Below are 27,992 nucleotides of genomic sequence, written 5' to 3'. Positions count from 1 at the left end.
AAGACAAACACATGCATTGATACATTTTAATGATTACATTTTAATGTACTTAATTATACCGTTATCAACATACAACAAATCAGTACACAGGAACACTTAGCTCACACTCAAAGATAAAAAACATAAAACATGAAGACACTGAAAACACGTTTCTGGTTTCTCACAGATTTGATACACTTTTTAACCACAACTGCATAATGGATAACACTGGCGATGCCTGCCACATATAGATACCCTTTTGGACCTTGTTTTTTTTTTTTTCTAAAGAAGTTCAGTCATTCTGAAAAGATTTTCACACCAGGCATGAAACAACCTTCAAAACTGCACTCAGAAGAATTAAAAATCAGAATGAATAAAAACCATACCTCATTAATTATACAAAAATAATACATTTTATTTAACCCCAATTGTGCTGGCTCAAAGATATTTTTATTAATAATTTAGCTTTTTGTTACTAACTGTGTCTCATTTATCATATGCAATGGCAGCCTCTTAAGGTAAGAGGAAAAACAAAAAAAAACAAAAATAACCCCCCACTAATTACATATTTGTTGTTCTTATGACTAATAACATTATCTGACCATTTTAATGCTTTCAAAAAATACTCCCTCATATTGTACCAGCTGGGAGAGAACATTTCCTGCACACTGCAAATGGCAGTACCTGCTAGGTATGACTCATAAAAATGGTCCCATCACCCACAGTAAGCAGACTACAAGCATCACTCATTACTACTGTGTCAAAGGCAATACAGAAAATGCAAATTATAACATTCTTGTACCATTTGGTTAGTTAAGTATTAATTCATATGTACACAAATACAGATCTGATGTACAGTATGTTCTGATATTATATAGGAATTATTGCACTACATGTTCACTTCTTGTAGTAAATGGCACAGTGAAGAGAGCAGCACAGAAACATGAAACACTGTCGCACAGACACACATGCTACTTTAATATATTGATGTATTATTTGGGGGTAAACAACAGTACTTCTCTAGTCATCAGTAACTTTCTGTTTACTTCCTCCACTGTATACCTCATCCGATTGCTCTCCAAAACAAATTTTAAGATGGAAGGTTCACAGTTTAGCAGGTTATATATTAATCATGTGAGCAGCGCTGACAGGTTTCCAGAACTAAATTCTTTCCACCACTTGGCATTTACAGCTATATTAATCGTAACATCTTCCCTATGTTATGGCACTGATTTGAGATGATGTCACAGTATGTGCAGGGGTACTAATGGCAGGGTGAGGGACCAAACAGCTGCTGCTGCTATATGGTTTAGTCCCTCTGATTACATAGACATGTGCTCTGGGAGTACATAGGAGATGTCATCCCAAGGGTGGCGATACAGACCCTGTTTCAGCCTCTTCTGATCCAGGTAGTGTCCTTAAGGAGATATATAAAAGAAAGACTGGTTATCATACAAAGTAGAAGTGTTTGCTGTCTTGCAGACATTGCCATGCACGCAGATAACTCACCAATGAATCCCATACTGCGACCCAAGACAAAGATGCCATTCAGAGCACCAATTTCCACAAACTCATCTGCTTCATCCCTGTGAATGTGTGGTAGACAGGGAAAGGGGCTTTTTAATAATATAGACATGCTTCTGTCACATAATCCCAACAAGTTTCAGCACATCTTCCTAAGTAATCATTTTTATTAAAAAGCCTGGAAGAAAAACTATGCTATCCCTTAATTCTAGTTAAAGTGCCATTCTTAAGAGAAACCTGGTTTAAACTTTAAAGAGAAACTGGCTCACCGTGTAAATCCACCACAAGTCCTGAGCAAATCCACAAAAGCCACACCAATGAAGCCATCCACATTCAGGATCAAGTTGGGTTTCTTGGTAACACAAGTACAGCATAAAATCATTACAAGTGGACTTTTCATACCCTTCATTAATTTCCCTCTCTCCCTCTATATATAGACATTATTACAATAAGAAATACTCATATTAAACATGATAAGAGTTTCAAATAATGACGTTAGAATATAATCTGTGTTAGCCAAACGCTTAGACGGCTCTAAACATTCAGCTTCAGTTTTTTCTGCTCTTTGCTGGATACAGATGTGAAAAACAGGTGATATCCCAAATTTCATTGATTATGGAGGCAGCCAATGAGACGAAGCTCCGCTTAAAGTGATTGTGACGTTAAAAGTGAAGAGAAGCTAAAATCACTTGTTTCAGACAGACGATGAACTGGCAGCACCAAGGCCCTGGATGATAAAGATTATTTTGAACTGAATTATGCAAAGCTACTTTGGTAGAGTCCAACAATTTGGAGCTGGAAATAATTAGAATAAGTCCCCTATAATGTAAGAAATTAGTTTTTTCCAAAAGCTATTCCAAGCTTACCTTAGAGGTGGTGATTTTCTCTACTTCCAGAGCATAGTCCAGCAGCTGTGTGGAAGGAAAGTGCTGCTTCACAAAGTCCTTTAAGATCTGGACTCTCATGTCTGGATTGTTAATCTGAAAAGCACAGACAATTCAATTTCAACATCTCTTCTCCCCAGTCAAAATTGCTGTCTTCCTCTATCAGTATTAGCTCATGATCTAAGAATTATTAGATATGGTGCACATCTATATTGTATTTTTAAATACTTAGTTTAGCCAGAATAACACGATGCTGTATCAGATGCTCACACGCTAAGTAGCCATGGTACTCACCGACTTGACTCTGTGTCCAATGCCCATGATCAGCTTGCCATCCTTCTTCATCTTGTTCACAAATTCCATGGGCAGCATGCCGCTATCAAATGCTTTGCTGAACTGCTTTGCTGCAGCATCCAAAGCGCCTCCAAAACGGTCACCCTAAAAAAAATTAAAAAAAAAACATTACAGGAAGAAAGACATAGATTACATTTAGGTGGTTGAGTTTTATAGCTATATAAATCAAGTAAATAGATCAAAGACAGGTGTGGGTGTCTTACAATGGTGAGAAGGCCTGAGGTGAGGCTGGAGATGAGGTCTTTGCCAGCTCGGGCACATACAATAGTGTTATGTGCACCAGAAACAGCAGGGCCGTGATCCGCAGTCACCATTAGACACATTTCGATGAACTGGCAGGCATACCTGGGCAACCTGCATACAAAGATGATGAAATATCATAAAAAGGTTGCATAGTTCAAAGATTTTTCCGGAGCTATTTATGGCTGAGTTACAAGCCTGACCTCCTCTGGAACCAAAGCAGCCCCAGAGTGCCTCCGAGACCTATTTCTGACTTGAAGACCTCAGTGATGGGCATGCCAGCATAAATGAGCTCCTGACCTCTCTCGTCACAGATACTGGTCATGAAAGAAGCTGGCTTACGGATCAGACCGAGCTCCTGAAAGGCAAAAACAATGAGAAAAATGAAAAACAACTGCCATCACACCCTTTAAAAGCTCTGCTCTTAAAAAGTTATTCTTTCTGGCATACTCACTCTTGCCCACGAGTAATCCATTGGTACAGTGGGAGGAGGCAACTCTTCAGCTGGCTGAATAACTCCCTTCGCAACAAGGTCATCATATACAGAGCTGCAAAATTAAAAATAACACAAAAATTAATTACATTTAGATCAAGAATCGCTGCATAAGAATATTAACCCTCCCCCTCATGAACATGCACTGACTTGATGATATCCCCAAGCTCATCAAAGCTTTTAGGGACAAATGCACCAGCTTCCTTCAGAGCTTTGTTCTTAGCTACTGCTGTCTCAGAGGCCTGGTTGGCACAAGCTCCTGCGTGGCCAAACTGAACCTGAACACATTGTGTAACACATTGAAGAACACAATTAAAGCGACAATTAATTTCTGGAATGTCTCATTACTCATCTGTTTAATATGCATCAAACACTAAATCTGCCCTCTTACCTCTGAGGAGAACATAGTGGCACAGGTGCCAATACACCAGCACACAACTGGCTTTGTGATTCTGCCCTGTTTGATAGCTTGGCAGATCTTGTATTCTTCTGTGCCACCAATCTGTTACAAGGGCACAGACAGTCAAAAATTAGCAGCCAACAACAGTTTAAAGCTCCGAGCACCAGTGTGTGATCATTTACTCCTCACCTCTCCCAGTACGACAATCATCTTTACTCCAGGAGTGTCTTGGTAGCGCAGCACATGGTCCGTAAACACAGAGGCTGGGTATCTGAAGAAGAATTATGAATTATGTCCCAGCTCACACCACATTTAAATCCAGAGCCAAAAAGCACATACGTACCTATCCCCACCGATGGCCACACCTTCAAATACACCATCAGTGGTGCGGGAGATTATATTGTTAAGTTCATTGGACATGCCGCCTGATCGGGACACATAGGCCACGCTTCCTGGGCGATACAGCTTGGAGGCGAGGATGTTATCCAGCATGCCTCCCGTGTTCCCGATCTTGAAACAGCCTGGCTTGATTCCTCCAACCTAGACAAAACAAAACAAAAGGTGGTTTACTTAAATTAAACAACAACAAAACAGAAAGATCTGGTAAATTCTCATTAGAGGTGAAGAAAAACTAACAGTTGCTGGTCCAATGATTGTGACACCCTTCTCATCTGCTGTCTTGATAAGCTTCCTAGTGTGGGCTTCAGGGATTCCCTCAGCAATGATGGCAATGGTGCGAATCTGAAGACAAACAAAGAGAAATGCTTAACTGTGAAGCCCTTATTAAAGTTTTTATAGGCCACAGATGCTGCAGCTGGGTACCTGTGGGTACTGCATGGTCTCTATGGTGCTATCAAAGGCTGAGCGCAAAGAGGCAAAGTTGATGAGCACATCTACATCTGGATGCTTCTTCATGGCATCGCTCATGTTCTTATACACAGGGAGGAGGATCTCTTTATGTCCCCAGTAGAACTTCTGTTTGTGGTCTCCACTGGAAGGCAGCCAACAAGAAACGCATATAAGAAACAGTAAAAACAGTACAGTACTCTCAGAGGTTCTTACAGTTATATTACAGCAAACGGGCATTACACTGAGAGCAGACACAAGCTAAAGAGGACAGGCGCAGCATACATACGTGAATGGGTAGACCATAGCTGTGACAGATGGCTCAGCTCTGGAGCAGATATAGTCAAAGTCCAGCATGCCCTGTACTGCACGAGTCTGCATGCCCCACACTATCGACTTTGTGTGTTTAGTGAAGAGGGTAGTTGCCTTTCCTACAGAGAAAGGAAAACTCTTAGATACTGGTGGCACTGTTAGCAGTGTTTAAATAAAATTGGACATAAAAAAAAAAAGAAAATCGATATGTGAGTCCTTGTATTAAAACACTGTAACCTCCATTTTCTCCCAGAGTTTGGAAAATATGAAAATGAAATTTGAAAGTGGAAGCATGGAAATAGTTTTTGCAGAAACCTATTGCTGACCACAGAGGGCGCTATAATACCTATCCGGTTGTTCAGTCTGACGTCACTAGCAGTGTCTGGGTCTAAACTCCGCTGCAGGTCCATATATCAAACGATCACTATGGCATTACTGAGAGTTGAAAAACTGTCTAAAGTCTTTCATCCTTAATAAAATGATCAGCGTTCTGCTCTACCAGGTGTAACAATTGAGTTTAACATCCAGGCATCCATGAAAACGGAATTTATGACATTTAACGGAGTTAGAAGTTAGCAGGGAGTTAGCTCGCTAGCTTCTATCTAAATACAATATAGCATGTCCTGACTGCGGGGTTTTGGAAACAAATTAAAACGTACAGCTCTGTTATCACTTCCAGCATAAATGAAGACAGAAAACTAAACAGCAGTGACGTTTGTAGGGTTACTGAAGTTGGGCTAGCTGCTATATAATGATGTGCTACGTGACCGCTAGCGACACAGCTATGTTAGCATAATATAAACAAGCTAACTTTTTTCCACTCGATAAAAGTTAACGTGAGTGTTCTCGGTGGTCAGGAACAAATGTAATCGCATGGCAGGATGCTGTAAAAGGACCAAACTTCAGCCAGGAGAACAACTGCGATAATCCATCCACAATACGAGGTCAGTCATTCATATACTGCTGCATGGGCTGGGCTGTAGTTACATCCTAAGGTTTTAAAAACTGAGCTTAAATAAATGATTAGCGGTAATAAAAGCCGAGGGAGGTCAACAGTGATCACTGACTGTTTTAGGAGCTTTTTGAGATCAAATAGAAGAAAATACATAACATTAAGCATGTTAACAACACAAAAGCCATATTAAACGCAGACTACTTTAGACCCGGAAGTAGGATTCGTCGCGTCATCACTGAACAACCGGATAGTGAACTGTGCAGACATACAACGCCTCTACCTACTATCCAGTGATGGATGCAAGCAGGGCTGGACTGGGACAAAAAATCGGCCCGGGCATTTTGACTAGAGACCGGCCCACCAAAAATGTGACGTCATTCAGGGGTAAAACCGCAAAGGATTCTGGGAACTTGTGGCAAGAGGTACTAGCGCATGCAGGCTTTCAATTGAGCTCAGTTACACAGCAATAAAAAGAAACACAAAAAATGGCAAGAAGCTGTTGTATTATTAACTGCAATAGCCGGTGTTGTGCCAAAAAGTGATTGTCTGCCAAAAACTGATTGCTGGTATTTAAATTGCTATGAGTAACTTGTTGGGCTATAATATGTGAAACATATGTCAAATGCATCCCTCATGGATGACATGAAGTCATCTCTCCATCTCTCTCTGCTGCTCTTCTGTCTCCTCTGTCACAGACTTCTCCACTTTAGATGATAAATCAGCCTGGTGCAACATGTAAGGATTGGCACAATTTGTTAAGATTTTGAGGAGTTTGAGAAACTAACCTGAAGCATAAAATAAAATTTACTATCAGTAACTTCATAGCACCCGCCCAGCAGTATATAAACTCCATCATGCTAGCTAGTACGCAGTACCAGTTATTCTAAGCGCCTGTAAAAAGTCAGCACAACGAAAACAAACTACAACTAAACTTGGTTTATATCTGACACAGACAGCAGGTCATAACTTCTTGCCTGAAGTTCAGTTCCTCTGCCACTATGACCGGCGGCCGCCTCGGTCTCTCCTCCTCTTGCCTCCCCTTTCCCTTATCCACCTGCTGGCCTCCACCACTTGCTGATGTTGCTAAATCTGTGGAAGCTATGCCATAGCTACCGCCAAACAATTCAGTTATTTTTACACATTTGGCAGCGTCTGCCTGAAGGGCTCGTTTCTTTTTGGCCCTAATTTTTTCTGCACCTTCTTTCCTTTTTTTGTTCTCCATTTTCTTTAGTTCGTCTATAAGATTGCTAAACAAGGGGGAGGGTGCATCCGACCTCCTCGGCTGTAATTGGTCCAGCCCAGAGTCGATCATGACCAACTGGCCAATCCAACACCTTTCATTATTTATACCCTTCCAAAAAAAAAAAAAAAAAAAATCGATCGGCCCATAAAAACAAAAAATCGCCAGCGGCCCACCGGGCAAATGCCCGGTATGCCCGATGGCCAGTCCAGCTATGGATGCAAGTATGACAAACAGAAAGGTTTTGGCATTTATTGTGTAGTCTCATGGTCGGGGTGTTTCTCACCAACGGGGGCTCCAGTTTTAGGCTTCTTTGCTGGTGAACTCTCAACTTTGCCTTTGTTTTCAGAGAAGGAAGCAGTCCTGCTGGACGCTGGCGTCTAGAAAGTATTAAAAAAAGAAGAAGAAAAAAGTAACTTTTTTTCCCCTCGCATATCTAAAAAAAAAAAACCGTTTCTCAGTAAGGACAGCCTAGTTGGGACAGCTTTAGCTGTGATAGCTGTGATAAATGGTAGAGCCGCTGGATAAGTTGAGATCACGTGCACTTGATGTGCATGTGTCCTGGAAATCTATTAAAAATAGTTTTTGTTGATGACCCCAGTTTCCTAGTACTCCACATTTATTCACACCAATTCCCAGTAGGACAATTCATATTTCATTTCACTTTGTTCTTCTGTTGTAGCGCACATCTGAAGCAAAGACAAACAGGCATGCACACACACGCACTTCCTTTGCTGAAATCTTGCACTGCACATTTTTAATGGATGCCTCGAGCGGCGCGCTACAACCTTGCACTTCCAACTGCAGACTCACGACTAAAGCAGCCCACAGATCCCTGCAATGCTCTTTATATAAGAGCATTGCAGGGAACTGTGTAATCTGGTTCACTATGAGGACAAGATAATAGTGACTGAAACAGAGGCTGTGGCATGCAACCTACATTTGAGGGAACTGACTGATGTAAATACACTTCACAGTGAATTGCAAGAATATCTCGATGGTTTATCAGGCCAGTGCGCGTCATACCGATGTGCTGCTGTTGGAGTTGAGGAGGAAGTTGGCAGTGTGGGCAGCAATAGGAGGCAAGTTGGCAATTGGCCTGTGGCCCAGGGCCATGCCAACAATGGCAGTCATGTGGGTTTCTGTGCCAAAGACATGAATTGGGATGCCAGTGGTCTTTCCTGTGGAGAAAGGTCCAGAGTCGAATTAACTGTGGTGTGTAACAGCTGGCAGGTGCTTAGTCTCAAGACTACATTGATAGATTACAATATGAAGCCTAAATTTATAACATATCAGGAAAAACATACCAACTTCTCCCATCACTCTTAGACCTTCCTGGTAGTTGGGGCCTCCACGCCGCACAAAAATAGTGACCTCATGCTCCTTCAGTGGCTCCTGATAATCTCTGATAGCCCGAACAATTCCCTTTGTCCAAAATGACAGAGATGCTCAATTAACACATGACATTAAATAAGAAATATTGATATATTAACACCATGCAAACAAAATGCACACTGTACCTTAAATGTTGCTGCAACATTTGTGAAGTTTGCAATGCTTCCTCCGATGATCAAAACCTTCCCTGGAACACATTAATATGGAAATAATTTCATATAGAAATAATATTGTTAATAATAAAAAAGAAAGAAAGTAAGTAAGAAAGTTTACACAATTCCCACCATCAGAGTGCTTTTCTCTCGTCATCAAAGATAGGATGGTCTTGGCATAATCATAGGTCTGCTGTTCACTCGGTGCTCCAGAATACTCTCCATAATTGGCCAGCTCGTTAACCCCACCAAGATCACAGATTGTGTCACTGAGGGTGTTTCATATTAGTAAAGAGATAGAATAGAGAGAAGAAACAGATCAACAAAAGCAACCACAGCTCTGTTTTTCTTATATGGGGCATTTTCAGCTGCAACAATAAACACAACTTCAGGAAAAACAGACCTCCAGAACACATCCCCTTTATTCATTTAATACTGCACTGTAAACAGATACAACTTAACAGTGCACAGGGGAAATAATTAGTCACGCCTGATGGGTCTGCAAGTCCCACTCTACACCCCCGACAGACGGCAGAGCAAGTGAGGCACCGCTCTTTCTTCCAGACTCTCAGTAAAACAGCAACATCTAGGAATCCAATTTAGCTGGCAGCTGAATGGGCAGAGTCTAAACTGCTGCACTATCAGTATCCCTACTGCATCTCTGGCATTCTCCCCTAATACTAAACCCAATTATGCACAGAGGAATGAATTTAATGGTGATCAATACTAGAGATTGTTTAGTCTTGAGAGCCATGGATTCTAGTGTGTATGTTAGCACTATGACTGAGTACCTGTACACCACTGAGGCACCGCCGCCTGCCACCATGGTCCAGATTCTGCCTCGAGGATTAAGGAGAGTGAGTTTGAGGCTGGCTCCACTCTTGGCATCAAGGTCTGCAATATAGGCCTCCTACAAAAGGAAAAGGAAGAAAAGAAGTACGGGCACTGTTAAATATTGCCTTAATCAGAGACGGACCTTTTACAAGCATCTCACTACATAGTTGTAATTTGTCCTTTGCCTGCCCTGTAACATTAAAGGGGCCATTAATTAGAAATACTGTATAGATATTGACAGCGACAGAGGATGTGATGCACATCAGTGGTTGTTTGTGACAGTCAGGTCCACAGCTGGTGGCTGAGAGTAAAAAAAGCTCCCAATCAAAGGCACCTGCTGTCCCTCATCTCCACTTCGACTCGCAGCAGCCCAATTAGATCGGGCCGTCTGCTACACAGACAGACAGTCTGTCTCAAACCAGCTCCCACATGTTTCACCCAAAAACAGACAAAAAAACAACCATCCTGTAAACAAATGAAAAAGAAAAAACCCAGCCCTTTTCCATTTACAAGCTTACGAGTTAATATTTAACTACATTAAATATTAAGTTCTGTCAGTGTCATTCAAAAGTACAATAATCAGTCTTATTCATCTTCTAATTATTGAAACAATCTTTCATGTTATAGGTCTTTCATTTATTATAAATATAGCTCCCACAACAAATAAAGCAGAACATTTCATGCATCTATGGGGTAAATTTATTTATTTTCTCCAAATCGTTATGCACATGTTGCAGCCCAGGCAATCTTTTCTGGAGACACGTTTCCTCTCCAAAGTGAGACCTACAGTATTTTTACGTGTGAATATGTTTGACGATACCACTGTTTCTAAATAATTATACAGGAGCTAACCTGTTTAAACCCATTTAAAAAAAAATACAATTTATTCTTCAGGTTAAAAACAGGTTTACAGGATCCATCGCAGTTAACACTATCCCCTTCTTCTTACCTTTAAAGTACTGAGGAAGGCCATCACAAGAGGTCTAGGACATTTTAATTAACTGAAACAGTGCCATTATTTTAGTTTGGGAAGGCACAATTTATGAAATGATGAAGGTGATGGATGTTCTACTGTACCTCTGATAAAAAGCTAATGAGCAATAATAAGAAACAGTCTCAAGAGGTCACAATTATAAGTCTGATGCATCTCTACCTCTGTCCCTCTAGACCTCCCCTCACCTCGGGATAAGCCTCCCTGCCGAACGGTGGAGGAAACTCCACATCTCCCCACTTGGCCTTGCAGATGTAATCAGCTGTTGCGTCGATCTTAGCGGCCATGTCCAGCACATAAACTCCATCTTTTGTGACCACTAAAAGGGGAGATGTCAAGATGTAATGTTAAAACGTATACTCCAGCATGCTAGTATAAACTAGAAATAATCTTGTAATTAAACACACACCACAATCATATAAATCAGATACAGATTTAAGTTCTTACATTCCCACATTATTGTGACATGCAGTCATTGAAGCTGTATAGCAAATGATTAGTTTGATTTAATTAAGTATGATTAATGTGCTTTAATACACATTAAGACACTACACTGTATTCTAAATGATGGCACCCACATTTGGTTTATATTGTTTTGTCATTGATTTATATAAGATACATTAATTATTTATTTCCTCGGTTTTCTTGTGTTACTTGTCTGTTGATGCACTCCGCCTTATTTTGAACAAAGGAGGAGGCTAAGGGTGAAGGTGTTTTAAATGCCAACCAATTGAACGTAACCATCTGCTGAGACCGCATTAAGGGAATGTGGTTTCTTTACATTAAATTTACTTTTTAGTCCCTGTGGTTTCCACTGCTAGTCATGGTGGCTAGTTCCCCCTCCCTGAGCTTGGTTCTGTCTTTTAAAAGGGGTTTTTTTTCCTTCCCACTGTTGCCAAGTGTTTGCTCATAGGGGGTATCTGATTGTTGGGGTTTTCCCTGCATTATTGTAGGGTCTTTACCTTACCATGTAAAGTGCCATAAGACGCTGTTGTTGTGATTTGGGGTTACTTAAATAAAACTGAGTTGAACTGAATTTGGTTAGGTCTGTTTGATTAAGGTCTTCTTTCGTTAAGTATTATTTTCAAGATTTGTTCATCTGACATCTTTTGTGGGCTCACCTATGTCTAAAAATAGCCTGTTTTCATGATAGAGCATTTTTCCATATAATTTGTCTTTTCTGGATATAATAAAACCCACATTTTAAAAAAAACAGTGATTATACATCCTTTAACTTACACCACATCAACAGGAAAAACTACCAGAGGGCATGTACTGGTTACTAATTACATCTTTGCAAACACATGTTGCCTTCATCAAACAGAAAGTGCATGTATTATTTAATGTTTTTCCCCCCTCTGTGTCAAAAATGTGTGTTTCATGATGATTTTTTTGTGATGCTTTCCTCTCTAATTTCCTTTTGATGTCCCCTTTCCAATTTTACAACCTGATAACATATTAATAAGCTGGTGCAAGAATAAAGTGTAGATGCTATAACAGTAGCCTGTTCAGATATAGTTTGAGATGTTATTGTGGACTTGAGAAAATCAAAGAAAAAAAAAACCCTACCCAGAGGGTTGATCTCCAGATATGTGAAGAACAGGTCTTCATACAGGTTGAAAAGTCCAACAATGAAACTGGCCAAGATGCTGCAGAAAAAGAGAGAGAGAGAAACAATAAGTTCAGTGTATAAAAGCCTGATTTTTGGATTGGTTGCAGCAGTGCCTGAATTAAATGGAGATGTCTGGATGCCGTGATGCATAATACAAGACAATCACATTAGAAATAGGGGGGGAAAATTAAATACATGAAAAATCCACTGATATAAAACAAATTGCTGGCTACAAATCTTGGGCTAGCTCAAGCTCTTAGTCACTTACTTGAGTGTAATAGCTTGAAAGACTAGCTTTGAAGAAAAAAAGTTGCCAACTAAATACACTACAGCCAATTTATTATGAAGAAAAATTCCCTAGAGTTGTCACTGACGCCTTGTTTCCCCCAGTATAATAAGGTTTTATTATTATTATTATTATGTTAGTGGTGACTCATGTCTTATAAATCTATTCTATGAAGCATGACTGATACAAGCCACAGAATGTTTAGATAAGGAAGGACTACAAAGTATAAATATGAGTGCATGACTTTACCCTTTGCCACAGACAGTATAATTAAATGACAGACACAGGCTGCCAGGTGTAAAATCTGAAACAAATGGGGAAGTGCTCGAAACCTCATTTAATCTAATCTGCAAGATGTTCATCTTGTAAATCATAGTCCTACTTATAATAAACGAGACAGTCAAGCAGGATAGAGAAAAAGAGGGCAATTAATTATTAGCGATTCAAAAAGAGAGGAGAAAACACTGCACTGCCCTTCCCATGGACTTTGTATTGCATGAAGGTGCAGTGTGGTGGAAGTCACAACCAACAGAAGTAAGCTGAGGAAGCAAACAGCTGTGCTTTTTGCAAAATCACAAACAGGATAAAACAGAAAAGGAAAACTCCTTTATACTGACATTAATTATACTTAGTTTTTACACATTGCATTTTAAAGGTATAGAATTTGCATCATGGATGACTGTATGATCTATTTATGTGGTGATTTTATTATGTTTAAAAAAATTCTTAACTAATTAGATCATCTTGATAGCAAAATATAATTAGGAATAGGGTGCTAAAATTATCCTTTGATAGTGAAATTTATTTGTGGTCACAAGCTTGTGAATCAATAGTGAAACAGAGTTCTAGAGCTGGGTTGCATATTGTGAAGCCAGCTGTTTTTCCCTCCTGTGCTCTGTCTCCATGCTTGTGATACAGATGCATGGGTCATTCATGTTATTTCAGTCAGATCCACCTGTGGCAAATCATAAAAGATGGCAGATGTGAGGGAGAAAATGAGACTGGGCCCATCTGTTATACACAGTACAGTCTATGATCTTTGCCTAGGTAGACTCTGATTCCCATGAGTCCCTTTAGTATGCTTATGACACACAGCAATGAAAACTTTGCAAAAGGACTCATCTTTGTGAATCCATCTCTTTTTGAATATCAAAATCTCCATGACAAAAAAATGTAAAAATTGCAAAACATTCACATGCAAAGCACAGTTTCTATGGTCTGTATTCAATTTCTTGAATTGAATCTAACTATTTTTATCTTTAATCTGCAAAACAAATTATCCTCTGCATATTAACAATAATGCTATAAATATACACAACAGGAGCTGCATGCAAACAATCTAATTTGCCTTCTCCATCACATGTCAAAACAGAGAAGTGAGAGGTTGCTGTAGGGGAGGCAGTGCTTTGCTCTCCTCTCCTGTCTGTCAGTTCTGCAGGCAGCTCTGAGCCTCTGTACCCGTATCAGCCTTTTGTCAGGTCGTCGAGTGGCCCGTGGGGGGAAAAGAATGACCGAAACCCCAAGTGACTCAGCTTCTCATGTCTGCTAGCTAAATGCAGGTTTTGTTTTGAGTCCAGAGTGTGAGGAAAAAAAGTGTTTGTGGGGGTGAGGAGGTGAGCTGGGGCTGGCAGAGTGATTTCTGGGATGGCTTCTTCAATGTCAGCCAAGACAGTGAGACGGCCAGAATCTGCCATCACAAGAGCAATGCTGAAGAGATGGATAAGAGGGTTTGGCGGAGGGTCAGCCACTGTATCCTTCCCATCAAAATAAGTGGACGTGTTCTGAATGTGGCTGTAGCGTTTAAAAAAAGAAAAAAAAAAGGCTGGGAGGTGGAGGCTGATCGAAGAAAGGCAAAGCCAAGGAGGGAGTTTGTCATTTGTCTAATGGGCAAATGGAAACCCTCTGCCCGTGTACTGCTCCCCCCACATTTACTGCCAATATTAAAGTGCTCTCTCCAGCTTAATTTATTTGCTGCTCCTCCCTGTTGGTCAGTAGTTCCTTCTATTTTTAGCAGTTTAGTGATGAATACATCAATGTTTGGGTGACAGGGTGTATTAATGAACATAAAATTGTTAATAAAATATTATTTTGCAATGTTTTTATTCAGTAATGTTGTCTTTTTTAATATGAGAAGGTCTATAAATGTTTAATTGTTCTCTTGTTTAAGTGCACATACTGTTTTGTGGGGACTTACTACGAAATAAGGTAAAGGCTTCCTGTAAAAAACAATTTAATCATGTAAAAGGTGTATTAGTTTTTAAACAGGTTTCACAAAGATGCTGCTTATTCTGTGAGGATGAGACTGTGTAAAGGCAATATACAATATTACTCCTGCAAGAGAACATATTTAGTCTTCCTTAAAGGCTAAATATGCAGAAACTGACAGAGTACACAATAACAGAAACCCCAGTCTAGTCTGTAATATGCAAAAAAAAATGCAAATTCTAACTAATGCTGAGTTTCATGCTCATTTTCATAAACTGTACATACTGTGTCCACTCCCAGTCTTTGTCTACCCTGCACACATCAAGATTCTGCACATGCACTCCCTTTACCATTTCTATCCCACTTACACTTTCTTGTCATTGGGGACATGAGTCAGCAGGCCTTTCTTCACCAGGTCTTCACTGATCTTTTCATCCACCTTAATTAGTAGCTTCTGTGCCTTGGCGTCGACGTCTCCTACATCCACCCCGCCCTCGTGGTGAAACAGCACATAGTCCCCTTCTCGAGTGGCGTATATGCACACATAGAATTCTTCCTCCTGACCAATGGATAAAGTTTACAAATCTGTCCATTATATTTCTTGAATACTTTAAATATTTGATTTAGCATCTGTAGTAATACGATATGAATAGGCTAAGATATAAAGAAGGTAGGAATTTATTTTACCTGCTTATGTGGGACAAATGGCTCAATGAGGAAGTTTTTGAGAACACCCTTGGCTTTTCCCACCTGCAAGTCATTAACACAATAATAATCTTCTTAGGGAGCACCAATTAAAAAAATAAATAAATAAAAAATAATTATATATATATACAGTGGGGCAAAAAAGTATTTAGTCAGCCACCGATTGTGCAAGTTCCCCCACTTAAAATGATGACAGAGGTCAGTAATTTGCACCAGAGGTACACTTCAACTGTGAGAGACAGAATGTGAAAAAAAAATCCATGAATACACATGGTAGGATTTGTAAAGAATTTATTCGTAAATTAGGGTGGAAAATAAGTATTTGGTCACCTCAAACAAGGAAAATCTCTGGCTCTCACAGACCTGTAACGTCTTCTGTAAGAAGCGTTTCTGTCCCCCACTCGTTACCTGTATGAATGGCACCTGTTTGAACTCATCATCTGTATAAAAGACACCCGTCCACAGCCTCAAACAGTCAGACTCCAAACTCCGCCATGGCCAAGACCAAAGAGCTTTCGAAGGACACCAGGAAAAGTATTGTAGACCTGCACCAGACTGGGAAGAGTGAATCTACAATAGGCAAGCAGCTTGGTGTGAAAAAATCAACTGTGGGAGCAATCATCAGAAAATGGAAGACATACAAGACCACTGATAGTCTCCCTCGATCTGGGGCTCCACGCAAGATCTCATTCCGTGGGGTCAAAATGATCATGAGAACGGTGAGCAAAGATCCCAGAACCACACGGGGGGACCTGGTGAATGACCTGCAGAGAGCTGGGACCAAAGTAACAAAGGTCACCATCAGTAACACACTACAACGGCAGGGAATCAAATCCCGCAGTGCCAGACGTGTTCCGCTGCTGAAGCCAGTGTATGTCCAGGCCCGTCTGAAGTTTGCCAGAGAGCACATGGATGATACAGCAGAGGACTGGGAGAATGTCATGTGGTCAGATGAAACCAAAGTAGAACTTTTTGGTATAAACTCAACTCGTCGTGTTTGGAGGAAGAAGAATACTGAGTTGCATCCCAAGAACACCATACCTACTGTGAAGCATGGAGGTGGAAACATCATGCTATGGGGCTGTTTTTCTGCCAAGGGGACAGGACGACTGATCCGTGTTAAGGACAGAATGAATGGGGCCATGTATCGTGAGATTTTGAGCCAAAACCTCCTTCCATCAGTGAGAACTTTGAAGATGAAACGAGGCTGGGTCTTCCAACATGACAATGATCCAAAACACACCGCCCGGGCAACAAAGGAGTGGCTCCGTAAGAAGCATTTGAAAGTCCTGGAGTGGCCTAGCCAGTCTCCAGACCTCAACCCCATAGAAAATCTGTGGCGGGAGTTGAAAGTCCGTGTTGCTCGGCGACAGCCCCAAAACATCACTGCTCTCGAGAAGATCTGCATGGAGGAATGGGCCAAAATACCAGCTACTGTGTGTGCAAACCTGGTAAAGACCTATAGTAAACGTTTGACCTCTGTTATTGCCAACAAAGGTTATGTTACAAAGTATTGAGTTGTATTTTTGTTATTGACCAAATACTTATTTTCCACCCTGATTTATGAATAAATTCTTTACAAATCCTACCATGTGGATTCATGGATTTTTTTTTCACATTCTGTCTCTCACAGTTGAAGTGTACCTCTGGTGCAAATTACTGACCTCTGTCATCATTTTAAGTGGGGGAACTTGCACAATCGGTGGCTGACTAAATACTTTTTTGCCCCACTGTATGTATGTATGTATGTATGTATGTATGTATGTATATATATATATACACATATATATATATACACATATATATATATACACATATATATATATATATGTGTATATATATATATATATATACACATATATATATATATATATATATATATATATATATATATATATATATATATATATATATATATATATATATACACACACACATACATCTTCCGGCGCCCCCCGTGTGCGGCAGCCTGTTACAGCAGCTCTGCTCAATCTGAGTTTCTTTCTTTCTTATCTTTTCTTCTCGTAATTTTTTATAACTATCGTATCAGTAATTAGACTCTGCAACCATGTTCTACCGTTTTGTGCTAGTTCTGGTCGTTTTTCTTAGTTTATTTCTACTTTTTTCACGCGTGTCTGGGGACCCAGAGCAGGGATCCTTTGTTTACAGTAAGGATCAGCTGTTAGCGCTGCGTCCCGCAGCGGTACTGCCGGCGGACAGACCCGACATTCCCAGCGAGCTGATGAGGAAAAGACGGGGGTGTCGTGCTGGGAAGGAGCGCCGTCGCCCGAGAAGGAGACGTTATCGACCATCTCTTCCTTCTGTAATCATTGGAAACGTAAGATCTTTGCCCAATAAGATGGATGAGCTCACGTCGCTAACCTGGTCACAGAGGGAGTACCGGCAATGTAGCATCATGATGCTAACGGAGTCGTGGCTAACACCGCTAACTCCGGACACAAGCGTGACACTACCGGGATTTCAGATGCTGCGAGCGGACAGGACGAGAGAGAGCGGTAAGAGGAAAGGAGGGGGACTGGCAGTTTTTGTGAACGACAGATGGTGTAACCCTGGGCACATCACTGTGAAAGAACAACTCTGCAGCAGAGACATTGAGCTGTTAGCCGTTAGCATGCGTCCGTACTATCTGCCCCGGGAATTCTCGCATGTTATCGCAATAACAGCGTATGTCCCCCCCCCCCTCGGCCAACGCGGATGCAGCCTGTGACACTCTCCACTCAGTGGTCAGCAGACTGCAAACACAATCTCCGAGAGCCCTTCTCATAATATCAGGGGACTTCAATCATGCCTCTTTGGACTCCACACTGCCCACCTTCACCCAGTATGTGACCTGCTCAACCAGAGACAATAAAACACTGGACTTACTGTATGCCAATGCTGAAGAGGCATACAGTTCATCACCTCTCCCTCCACTGGGCAAATCTGACCACAACCTGGTGCACCTTGTCCCTGTGTATGAGCCCTTAGTGCGCAGGGTGCCACCAGCCACCCGCACAGTGCAGAGATGGTCAGAGGAGAGCGAGGAGGCTCTTAAGGACTGTTTTGAGTCGACTGTGTGGGAGGTGATCTGTGACGACCATGGAGAGGACATCGACAGCCTTACTACATGCATTACTGACTATATTAATTTCTGTGTGAATAACACCGTACCTACCAGGACTGTACGGTGTTTCTCCAACAACAAACCTTGGATTACCCCAGAAATTAAAGCTGTCCTCAAGCAGAAGAGGAGGGCCTTCAAATCCAAAGACAAAGAGGAGTTGAAAAGGGTGCAGAGAGAGTTGAGGGGACTGATAAGGAATGGGAAGGACAGCTACAGGCAGAAGATGGAGAACCAGCTTCAGCAAAACAACGTTGGTGAAGTCTGGAGAGGCCTCAGAACCATCTCAGGCCACAAACAGCAGAACTCTCTGCCTGGGAGGGATGTGAGATGGGCAAATGAACTGAATCATTTCTTCAACAGATTTGATTCAACCATGAGACAGTCTACAACATCGGCTGCAGACTCACCCACCCCCACTGCTGCTGTTCCACCTCAGACACTTCACACCTCCTCTATTCACCCTGCTCACTCCCCCCCACCCCCAACAACAGCATCCAATACACACTCAACACAAGGCTCCAGCCTGTCTCTCTCAACCACCCAGGTTAGGAGGGAACTGAGGAGGATTAATGGCAAGAAGGCAGCGGGCCCAGATGGCATCAGCTCGAGGGTCGTCAGGTCCTGCGCGGACCAACTGTGTGGGGTGATGGAGCACCTCTTCAACCTGAGCCTGAGGTTGGGAAGAGTCCCACAGCTCTGGAAAACCTCCTGTGTTGTACCAGTGCCAAAGACTTCACGCCCCAAGGACCTCAACAGCTACAGGCCGGTGGCTCTGACATCCCACCTGATGAAGACCCTGGAGCGGTTGGTCCTGGCTCAGCTTCGGCGCCTAACAAGCTCATCACTGGACCCACTTCAGTTTGCCTACCAGCCTGGCATTGGCCCGGATGATGCCGTCATTCACCTCCTACATCGTTCCCTCGCTCACCTGGAGACCGCTGGAAGCACTGTGAGAATCATGTTCTTTGATTTCTCCAGTGCCTTCAACACTATTCTTCCCTCGGTTCTGAAGGACAAGCTGGAGAACTCTGGAGTGGACCATCACCTCACTACCTGGATTTTGGACTACCTCACCGACCGACCACAGTATGTGAGGACTCAGGGCTGTGTGTCGGACAGGGTCGTCTGCAGTACGGGGGCCCCACAGGGAACGGTTCTGGCTCCGTTCCTCTTCACCATCTACACTGCAGACTTCTCCCACAATTCCACCCAGTGCTTCCTGCAGAAGTTCTCTGATGACTCTGCAATAGTCGGCCTCATCACTGATGGGGACGACAAGGAGTACAGAGGACTGACTCAAGACTTTGTGGACTGGTGCCAGCTGAACTACCTCCAGATCAACGCCAGTAAAACCAAGGAGCTGGTGGTAGACTTCCGCAGGCACAAGCATTCTCCACTGCAACCACTGAACATCCAGGGTATGGACATTGAGGCTGTGGACAGCTACAGGTACCTTGGTGTTCATCTGAACAACAGACTGGACTGGACTCATAACTCAGACACCCTCTACAGGAAAGGGCAGAGCAGGCTGTACCTGCTGCGGAGACTCAGGTCGTTTGGGGTGGAGGGCCCACTCCTGAAGACCTTCTATGACTCTGTGGTGGCTTCTGCTATCTTTTATGGTGTGGTCTGCTGGGGCGGCAGCATCTCTGCTGGGGACAGGAAGAGACTGAACAGGGTGATCCGAAGGGCCAGCTCTGTTCTAGGATGCCCTCTGGACCCAGTGGAGGTGGTGAGTGACAGGAGAACGGCGGCTAAGCTGTCATCCCTGTTGGACAACGTCTCCCACCCCATGCAGCAGACTGTGACAGCACTGAGCAGCTCCTTCAGTGGGAGACTGCGGCACCCACGGTGTGGGACGGAGAGATTTCGCAGGTCTTTCCTCCCCACTGCTGTCAGACTCCACAACAAAGACTTTAACTGAACAAACACACACATCCACACATGTGCAATAACACTAAGTGCAATAATCTTTTCTGGCATCGTTGTATTTTTACTCAGTTGTATATAGCATTCGTATTCTATTTTTATCTTATTGTATATTTTTATTCTATTTTATTCTACTGTATATAGTATATTATTTTATTCTATTCTGTACAGCTGTGTACTGTATTTATTCTTATTGTATTCTAATTTTTGCGTCATAACTTTTGCACTGTCCACTTCCTGCTGTGACAAAACAAATTTCCCACGTGTGGGACTAATAAAGGTTATCTTATCTTATCTTTTTATATATATATATATATATATATATATATATATATATATATATAATTATTGTGTGGGAGCAGCTCACATGGGTTAAAACACATTATAGCATGGTCTATATCTATCTATTATGGAAAACAACAGATGTTTCATTACTGCCTAATTCCAATTTAAAGATAAATTTACTGTGGGAGAAGCAGACATATATGTACATGAAATTAAAAATGATAAAGTGCAGAAATAGCACTGTGAATGAAGGAACTGACATTTTAAATGACAAAAAAGGAAATGCTCTCATGTAGAACTGCAGGCATAGAGTGCTAACACAGCCACAGCTCATTCAGTAAAAGCTGTCACTGTTCTTCTGTTAAAGGCCAACAGGCGCAACGCAACCAGGGACCGGCTGAGAGCAACCAGCCGTGGAGGAAAGAAAAAAAAATACATATAATAAGGGTGAAAGCTGCCATTTTCAAGGGGAGAAATAAAAAGAAAAGATTGATGACAGTAGTGAAAATGATTGAAAAACTCACAGTAGCTTATACTCAGATAAATAAAGTGGCAAATATGAAACAGGCTGATAAAGAAAAATAGAAAGCAATGCCTTTATAGAATGTCATATTGTACCTGAATTTTTCAACCTAACCACTTATGTCACTATTACCCCACAAAACATTAAATACTAACTGAAAAAACTGAAGACGTGTGGGCAAGCAAAGTGTGAGCATCATAAAGGAAGTGACAGGATATATTTATTTAGAAGTGATGTTGAGGAAGTTAATCTAGTATGGGTGTTGTTCCTGTAAACAGCACCACTTACTTTTTCATTGAAATAGAGTCAGAGAGGAAGACAAGCATCAGAAAATATGAGATCAGAAGAGTTAATGTTAAAATGTCCGCGGGAGGGCGGACAGCGTAGATGTCTAAGTCTGTGGATGTGATAACAAACAACGAAATGACATGGGAGCTTCAAATTGATACCATAGATTTATCCACTAAAAATCTCAGACAAGTTGGAATCTAAGTGACCTTGAACTAAAGAGCAGAGGTCAAAGGTCAGGTTTGCTAAAACGTTGTGAATGCGTTAATGTAATAACAAGGAGACGTAGGATTCTGAAATCGATGCTATAGCTGTTTCTACAGTAGGATGCTGAGGGGTAGCACTGGTCAGTGCCAGTATTTTAATAATATGCATTCACTGTGTGCATTTTGAGGGCAAAAGAAGTAAATGACATATGAATAAAATATACATGTTTGTACTAGTGAAGGTAATTTATCTGCAAAATTACTTCATCCAGTTAAAATGATTACTCTACTGAATTACACTTCTCCTCGGGAGAGGACAATAAAGATGACATGGCCCAGCAAACTGAAACACTGCACAGACCATCAACAGAGCAGCAGTGGCTGCAAGTAGTAATATATAGTAATTCTACCTCTCGGCTGATTCCAAACAAACGATGTTTTCTACATAGCCAAATTGTGTGCTAACTACCTCACACCGCTGTGTCTGGGGTCCGAAAAAAAAAAAATTAAAATGATATACCTTGCGGCAGTTGTGAAGTGCTGAGGAAAATACCGTGTGTCTGATGGGGTGATTTTATATAGGTGGATTTGGTTTCAGTTGACCTCTGACATGCAGAGATAAAGAGCAGGTTGTAAAGAAAAAGGTGGAAACTATAGAGGTACAGTTAGGGGTGTGCGCCTTTCTATGTGAACGTTAGGGTGCGTGTCCTCGGATGCTCTTGTTAAGGAAACAACCTTTATTGTTGGGGGGGCTGGCAAAAAACCAGTGCAGGTATATTACTACTGCTGCATTTATTCGTATTTACAGCCAGTAGCACTGCTGACACTGTCACCTAATTTGCAAGAAGATATGCAGTTTCAGTGCTACACACACTCTTCTTCAGTGCTTTATGAACCAACCCAGTCTCTCCGTAACTCACTTCTGGGTTTATGAGGCAAAGCGGCGTCTCAGTGCTATGTTGATGGAGTGAGTGTTTCTTCAGTGGCAGCACTTGCCTCAGCTGACTGGATTGATTTAATACCAGCAGGCTAGCAATGAAGTCAATAACAAACTGGGCAGCTGTTTAGGCAAACGTGCATCAGGGGAGGAATAAACATAAACCAGGCACATGCAAGGAAAACTGGGAAGGAGGGTAAGAGAAAGGGGAAAGAAGAAGGGAAAAAAAGGGGAAAAGAAAAACACTGGGATAATATTGACTGGAGGACGGTTCAGCAAAATGCACGCTCTCAAGCAGAAGGGTGGGTGGAGGGAGTTGCCTGAGAGACAGCAGAGAGGCAGAGGGTGGATGACGTACTGTGGTTTCTTTCATAAGGCGGGGTTTGAGCCACTCTTTGACGCCATTTAGGTCCAGGTTGACGCCAACCAGACCCAGCTTGCCTCGTCTCTTGATGAGCTGGTCCGGCTTCACCACCAGTCTCTGAAGGAGGAAGGGAAAAAATATTATCAGCAAACTTTGAATGAATTCATCAAATTGACCTTTTCAGTTTGAAAAGCTAAGTCTAAAGTAAATGTTCTAATTTAATCTGTAGTCATTCTGCTTTTACACTAGTATGTAAATATTACTTTAAAGGAGCAAATTTAAAATATTAAAGCTGGAGAGGTTTCTAGAGGTAACACTTAATGCATTTTAACAGCATAAATATGAGATTTGACACCAGTGCAATGGTAAAAATGACCCCAAAAAAAAAAACCAAAATCTGATTCTTAATCATCCATCCATCGTCATCCGCTTTGTCCGGGGTCGGGTCGCGGGGGCACCTTGAATCGCCACCTTATCGTGGTGGAGGGGTTTGTGTGTCCCAGGGATCCCAGGGGCTATGTTGTCTGGGGGCTTTTGCCCCCTGGTAGGGTCTCCCATGGCAAATTGGCCCTGGGTGAGGGACCAGACAAAGAGCGAATAATAAGACCCTTATGAAAAGGACACCGAGGGAACAGTTTACCCTGCCCGGGATAGGGTCACCGGGGCCCCGCCCTGGAGCCAGGCCCGGGGAGGGTGCCCGAGGGCGAGCGTCTGGTGGCCGGGCCTTAGTCCATGGGGCCTGGCCGGGCACAGCCCGAAGAGGAGACATGGGCCCATCCTCCCGCAGGCCCACCACCCGCAGGAGGCGCCATAGGGGTCGGGTGCATTGTGTGTGTGTGTGATTCTTAATCAATCCTTTTGAAATTTCCAGCTTCAGTGCAACTATTTCATTATAAAGTATATAGTAAAAGTACTGAGCCACATACCCATTACCTAGGGGAGCTGCTCAACACCCATGCCACGAACCTGCCGGCGCAGGTTTTGTGTTGATTTTAATAACAGGAGGTTTGGAAGTCTGCACTTATCGAGCTAAGCACCTTGTGTGGTGGCAGGTGTGCAAAAACAGGATGGAGTCTGATGTCTGAATCTGACTGAGTCTGATGTCGCCTATCTTTATGCCATCTCAAGTTTATTCAGTGCAATTTTAACTTTTATCAATCTTCCAAAAAAAAAAAGAAAAAGAAAAAAAGAAAAAGAAAAAGAAAGATGTAATCTTTGCCTTCTGGGAATTATAATTTATGAATCATGAATTTTATGATGCTTTCTACATCTATTAAACAGTAGAATGCATAATCACTGCATTAATTGGCAGAGTAATGGTCAAATCTGGGGCTGTTATTTGCAGTCCTGAATGAATTCTGCTTTCAGTGTAAGCCAAATGTTTCAAAGTGAATTAATGAATGGAAAAGGCATGGATAGGGGCCGACATATTCATGTTGCAGTGATAAAACACACACTGTTTTCCTCAGTTCATTTTATTTCAGACCACAAGACTGCAGGTATGTTTTTTATAGGATTGCTAAACAATTCCTTACTGCTCTGGAAATCCCAAGTATTTAGTACCTGAACGATGAGGTGCCATGTATTTGAGAAATTATCTCTCATCTACCAACCATCCCATACGATGCAATTGAAAAATTACATAAAACCCCTACTGGCATCACCCAGTTCCTCTTACTTCAGATGAAAAGAATGACTTATGACAATGGAGCCATTACTATCTGGGTGCTTGCCAGTGAGCAAATGAGGAGAGGGCTGAGGGTGAACGTTAATGCAATTTCTGAATCAATTCTGCAGCAGGACACATCACTGTGGATCTGCCCTAAGCATCCTCCTAATACCTTCCAGATAAAATCCATCAGCAGAGAGGGAGGCAAACAGAGAATGACATTTCATCGAGCAAGATGAGCAACAGAGTAATTAAATCAACTGATATGATAGCTGTCTATGTACGTAACAGAAGAGCAAACTGGAAGCCTGGAGAACCTGTGCAAAAATGCAAAACCCAGCTCAACATTTGGCTTCTGGTGGTGCAAATATGAATTTTTTCTACGTCTTCTTTTTTTCTTGTGCTTTTACTTTGCCCAATTTCCACCAAGTATGGAACAGAACTGATGGTTTCCTCCTCTGTCTGTGATTTCAGCTAACAAGCACCAAGAGAGCGCTCAGCTGCCAGCCTAAGTAATCGTGCCTATAAAGAGGATATCCTTTTCCACAAGCAAAAGAGACTGTGCTTTGGAGATCAATGGTCTATAAATTAGAGACATAACAAGATGACTGTTCAGTCAGCTAAATAAAATATTACTTCACCATCCACATATATTACCGCCCTAAATGTTTCTCCTGCCTCACCTCTGTGAGCAGCCATGGGTGCTCCTGAGCCAGTCGGTCAAAGTTGGTCTCAGGTGTCACGTTTGCATAGCGGAACCTGTTCTGGATGGCCGCTGATGTGCAGATGTACTTGTAGAGGAACTCCTTTCCCGTCTGCTCAGAGATGGCTTTGGCTGACATGACTGCTCGGGTGAGACAAACAGAGAGAGATGTATGAGGAGATATGCAGATGAGAAGTAAGGGTTGATACAGAAAAGCAAACATGTGGTGGATAGAAACAAAACTAAGCACAAGATGTTACATTGAAGCATGCTTTTTTTTTGGGGGGGGGGGGGGGTTGTTTTTTTTTAACTAAAAAATTATGCAAGAGTTCCCTAATGCACTGCTGTGCTCCCAGAACTGTCAAGAAATGGTCTGCTAACAAGATGACTGAAAGACAGCTCAGCGGTTTATATTCAGTGTGAGTAATAACAGACATACTTAACGGTAAAGCAATAAGAAACATGGTTAGAGGCACTATCAGGCCTTCTATCCTTCTGGACAATCACATATGAGGTTTGTTTCAACCTGACAGGACACGAACAGTAAAGCCAACCCTAATGTGATTAGTATGGGTTTGTTTCATCTGCACACTAATGAAGTCATGGGCAGTTAAGTTATTTGCTCAACAACCGGATCCACACAAAAGCTCCAGCAGAGCAGGAGGAGAAATGACTAAATAAACTCACCTCACAAATTTACAGTTGCAAGATGAATTATATGATGATTATAAACAATAAATATGCAGCAAAGATAAGAAATAATCTTTGGATGCAGGACCTGCTTTCCTTTACTGACAAAATGTGACGGAAGTAAAGTAAGAAATTCAGGCATCTGTAATAACATCTGTAAAATTTTACTGCTAAAGGGTGGGGCGTGAACTTTACACTTTTGCCGCATGTTTCACTCAGTGAGGTCATCTCCACTGGAGTCAACAGAGGTCAAAACAGGACATCAGTGTTTGAGTTTTATAAGCAGCCTATTATGCACAGACACATCTGATTTCATAATACCAAGACCACAGCAAAGTAAATATGCTGATATGAACAGTCATGAACAGCTTCAGGACTTAAAAATGAGAGAAATAATGTAGAAGCAGCAAAAATATAAGGAAACTAGTACTTCTGCAGCATCACCGAACCCATCTCCGATGACAGCTGTTCATTTTTAAACAGGAGAAAATCTCACACTGAAGACTTGCATTTTTCTTTGCATACTGTGCAGAACATCTTGCAGAAGCACGGCATTAGATCTTAGCTTTTTTTTCTTTTTAGGTTCAACTTCAACTTACTGAAATTCTGACCATTTCCATTTCGAACTTGTTAGACATTTCAGTTTTACTGAGAAAATCTACGTATGTGCCTTCTTACCATCATTTCTTGGTGTCCATTAGATCTGATCTGTTTTAAGATCATTGAAGTTTTTAGTTTTTTAAATTTAATTTTTTATTTAAGCATTGTTATTTTAACTGCATGCCTTCACTTGTGTTTATGTCATACACTTCTGATACACTGACTGATGTAGTTGACCCTCCAACAGTGTGTTGGTAAACTGATGACGCTCTGGATTCTCCATGTAACCTTTCAGGGATGGAGTACCTGCTCAGTCTGTTGCTATAAGAGATTTAATAAGCTGAAAGCTCTGACGTCTGCTCGCAGTTCTCTGCGTGCTACACTGCGGACCTGGCAGCTATTTCTTTAACGGATTAATGGGACTGTCATGGAGCTTTCTCATTATTGATCACTGCTGTCTCTGAGTCACAACAGCACCGAGTCCAGACCAGCAAATGTGGTTCAAGCAAAGCTCATCGGGGGTCACATACATCATCTCATTTCTCTGTTGCACCTGACCTGTCAAAGGTGTTAAATATCACTGATCCACAGAAACACTGGTTCAGATTACACACTATAACCTAAATTAATAACAAAGGGTGATGGATGCCTGGGGAAGGGAGAACTGAAGCAAAATAAAAAGCCGTTTTAAAAGAATGCAATCCAATATCAAAATTGGAGGTCATTGTATAATTTTTAGCTTTCATTATAACCCCACTAACTATTACAACAAAATCTTCCTGACACAGTTAAAGGACCGAGTTACTGATTGAGTCACACATCCCTCAGTGGAAGGATTTGGTCAGTCTGGTTCATTCATTTACAAACCGGTCAGACAGCCTCGCAGTTATCTGGCAAACATCCACATCACTACTCACTAAAGTCTTACTCAAACTTACTAAAAACCAGGATGTAGGAAAAGTACAAGTTAAACGTGGTTTGCGGACTGACTAGTTTAACTTCTCTTATCAGACAGAGAGAGAAAACAATAGACAAATAGTTAAAGGAAGTTAGAAAGAAAAACCACAGACGCGTTTTTAAGTAACAAAGTGGCGTATTTTACCTTGTTTTTTGTTTTTATGTCGTCAGCAGCTGTATAAGTTTGTTATGGTCTGATGGGTGAATTTCCTCGGCAGTGTTGCTCCACTCTTGCCGCCTGCGGTGACCACTGGTGCGGGAGAACGAGGTTCCCAGTCAGTTTTGTCTCCATCGCCTATCTGCTGACAGG

The 27,992-nt window shown here is 41.7% G+C and overlaps 1 protein-coding gene across 1 annotated transcript; it reads right to left on the bottom strand.

The window, feature by feature from the left end:
* Nucleotides 1-12: 12 nt before the first annotated feature.
* aclya (ATP citrate lyase a) lies at nucleotides 13-27,983 on the bottom strand. The gene is made up of 28 exons (XM_085404458.1): nucleotides 27,828-27,983; nucleotides 25,416-25,576; nucleotides 23,058-23,180; nucleotides 15,390-15,452; nucleotides 15,071-15,261; nucleotides 12,169-12,248; nucleotides 10,788-10,918; nucleotides 9,566-9,684; nucleotides 8,907-9,043; nucleotides 8,748-8,809; nucleotides 8,535-8,652; nucleotides 8,254-8,408; nucleotides 7,514-7,607; nucleotides 5,010-5,151; nucleotides 4,697-4,865; nucleotides 4,511-4,615; nucleotides 4,218-4,414; nucleotides 4,064-4,145; nucleotides 3,866-3,976; nucleotides 3,625-3,752; nucleotides 3,436-3,529; nucleotides 3,185-3,339; nucleotides 2,945-3,095; nucleotides 2,682-2,825; nucleotides 2,370-2,483; nucleotides 1,773-1,855; nucleotides 1,489-1,565; nucleotides 13-1,396 (listed from the first exon to the last, which is right to left on the bottom strand). The coding sequence occupies exons 2-28, from the start codon at nucleotides 25,572-25,574 to the stop codon at nucleotides 1,302-1,304; spliced, it is 3,279 nt and encodes a 1,092-aa protein (XP_085260584.1). The 5' UTR covers nucleotides 25,575-25,576; nucleotides 27,828-27,983; the 3' UTR covers nucleotides 13-1,301.
* Nucleotides 27,984-27,992: the final 9 nt, after the last annotated feature.

This window comes from Rhamphochromis longiceps, linkage group LG4 (genome assembly GCF_057381845.1).
Source record: "Rhamphochromis longiceps isolate RC_006_pf linkage group LG4, R_longiceps_female_GT1.1, whole genome shotgun sequence".
Taxonomy (NCBI): domain Eukaryota; kingdom Metazoa; phylum Chordata; class Actinopteri; order Cichliformes; family Cichlidae; genus Rhamphochromis; species Rhamphochromis longiceps.
Note: the sequence above shows the minus strand (reverse complement) of the source record. Positions and strands in the feature narration are given on the sequence as shown.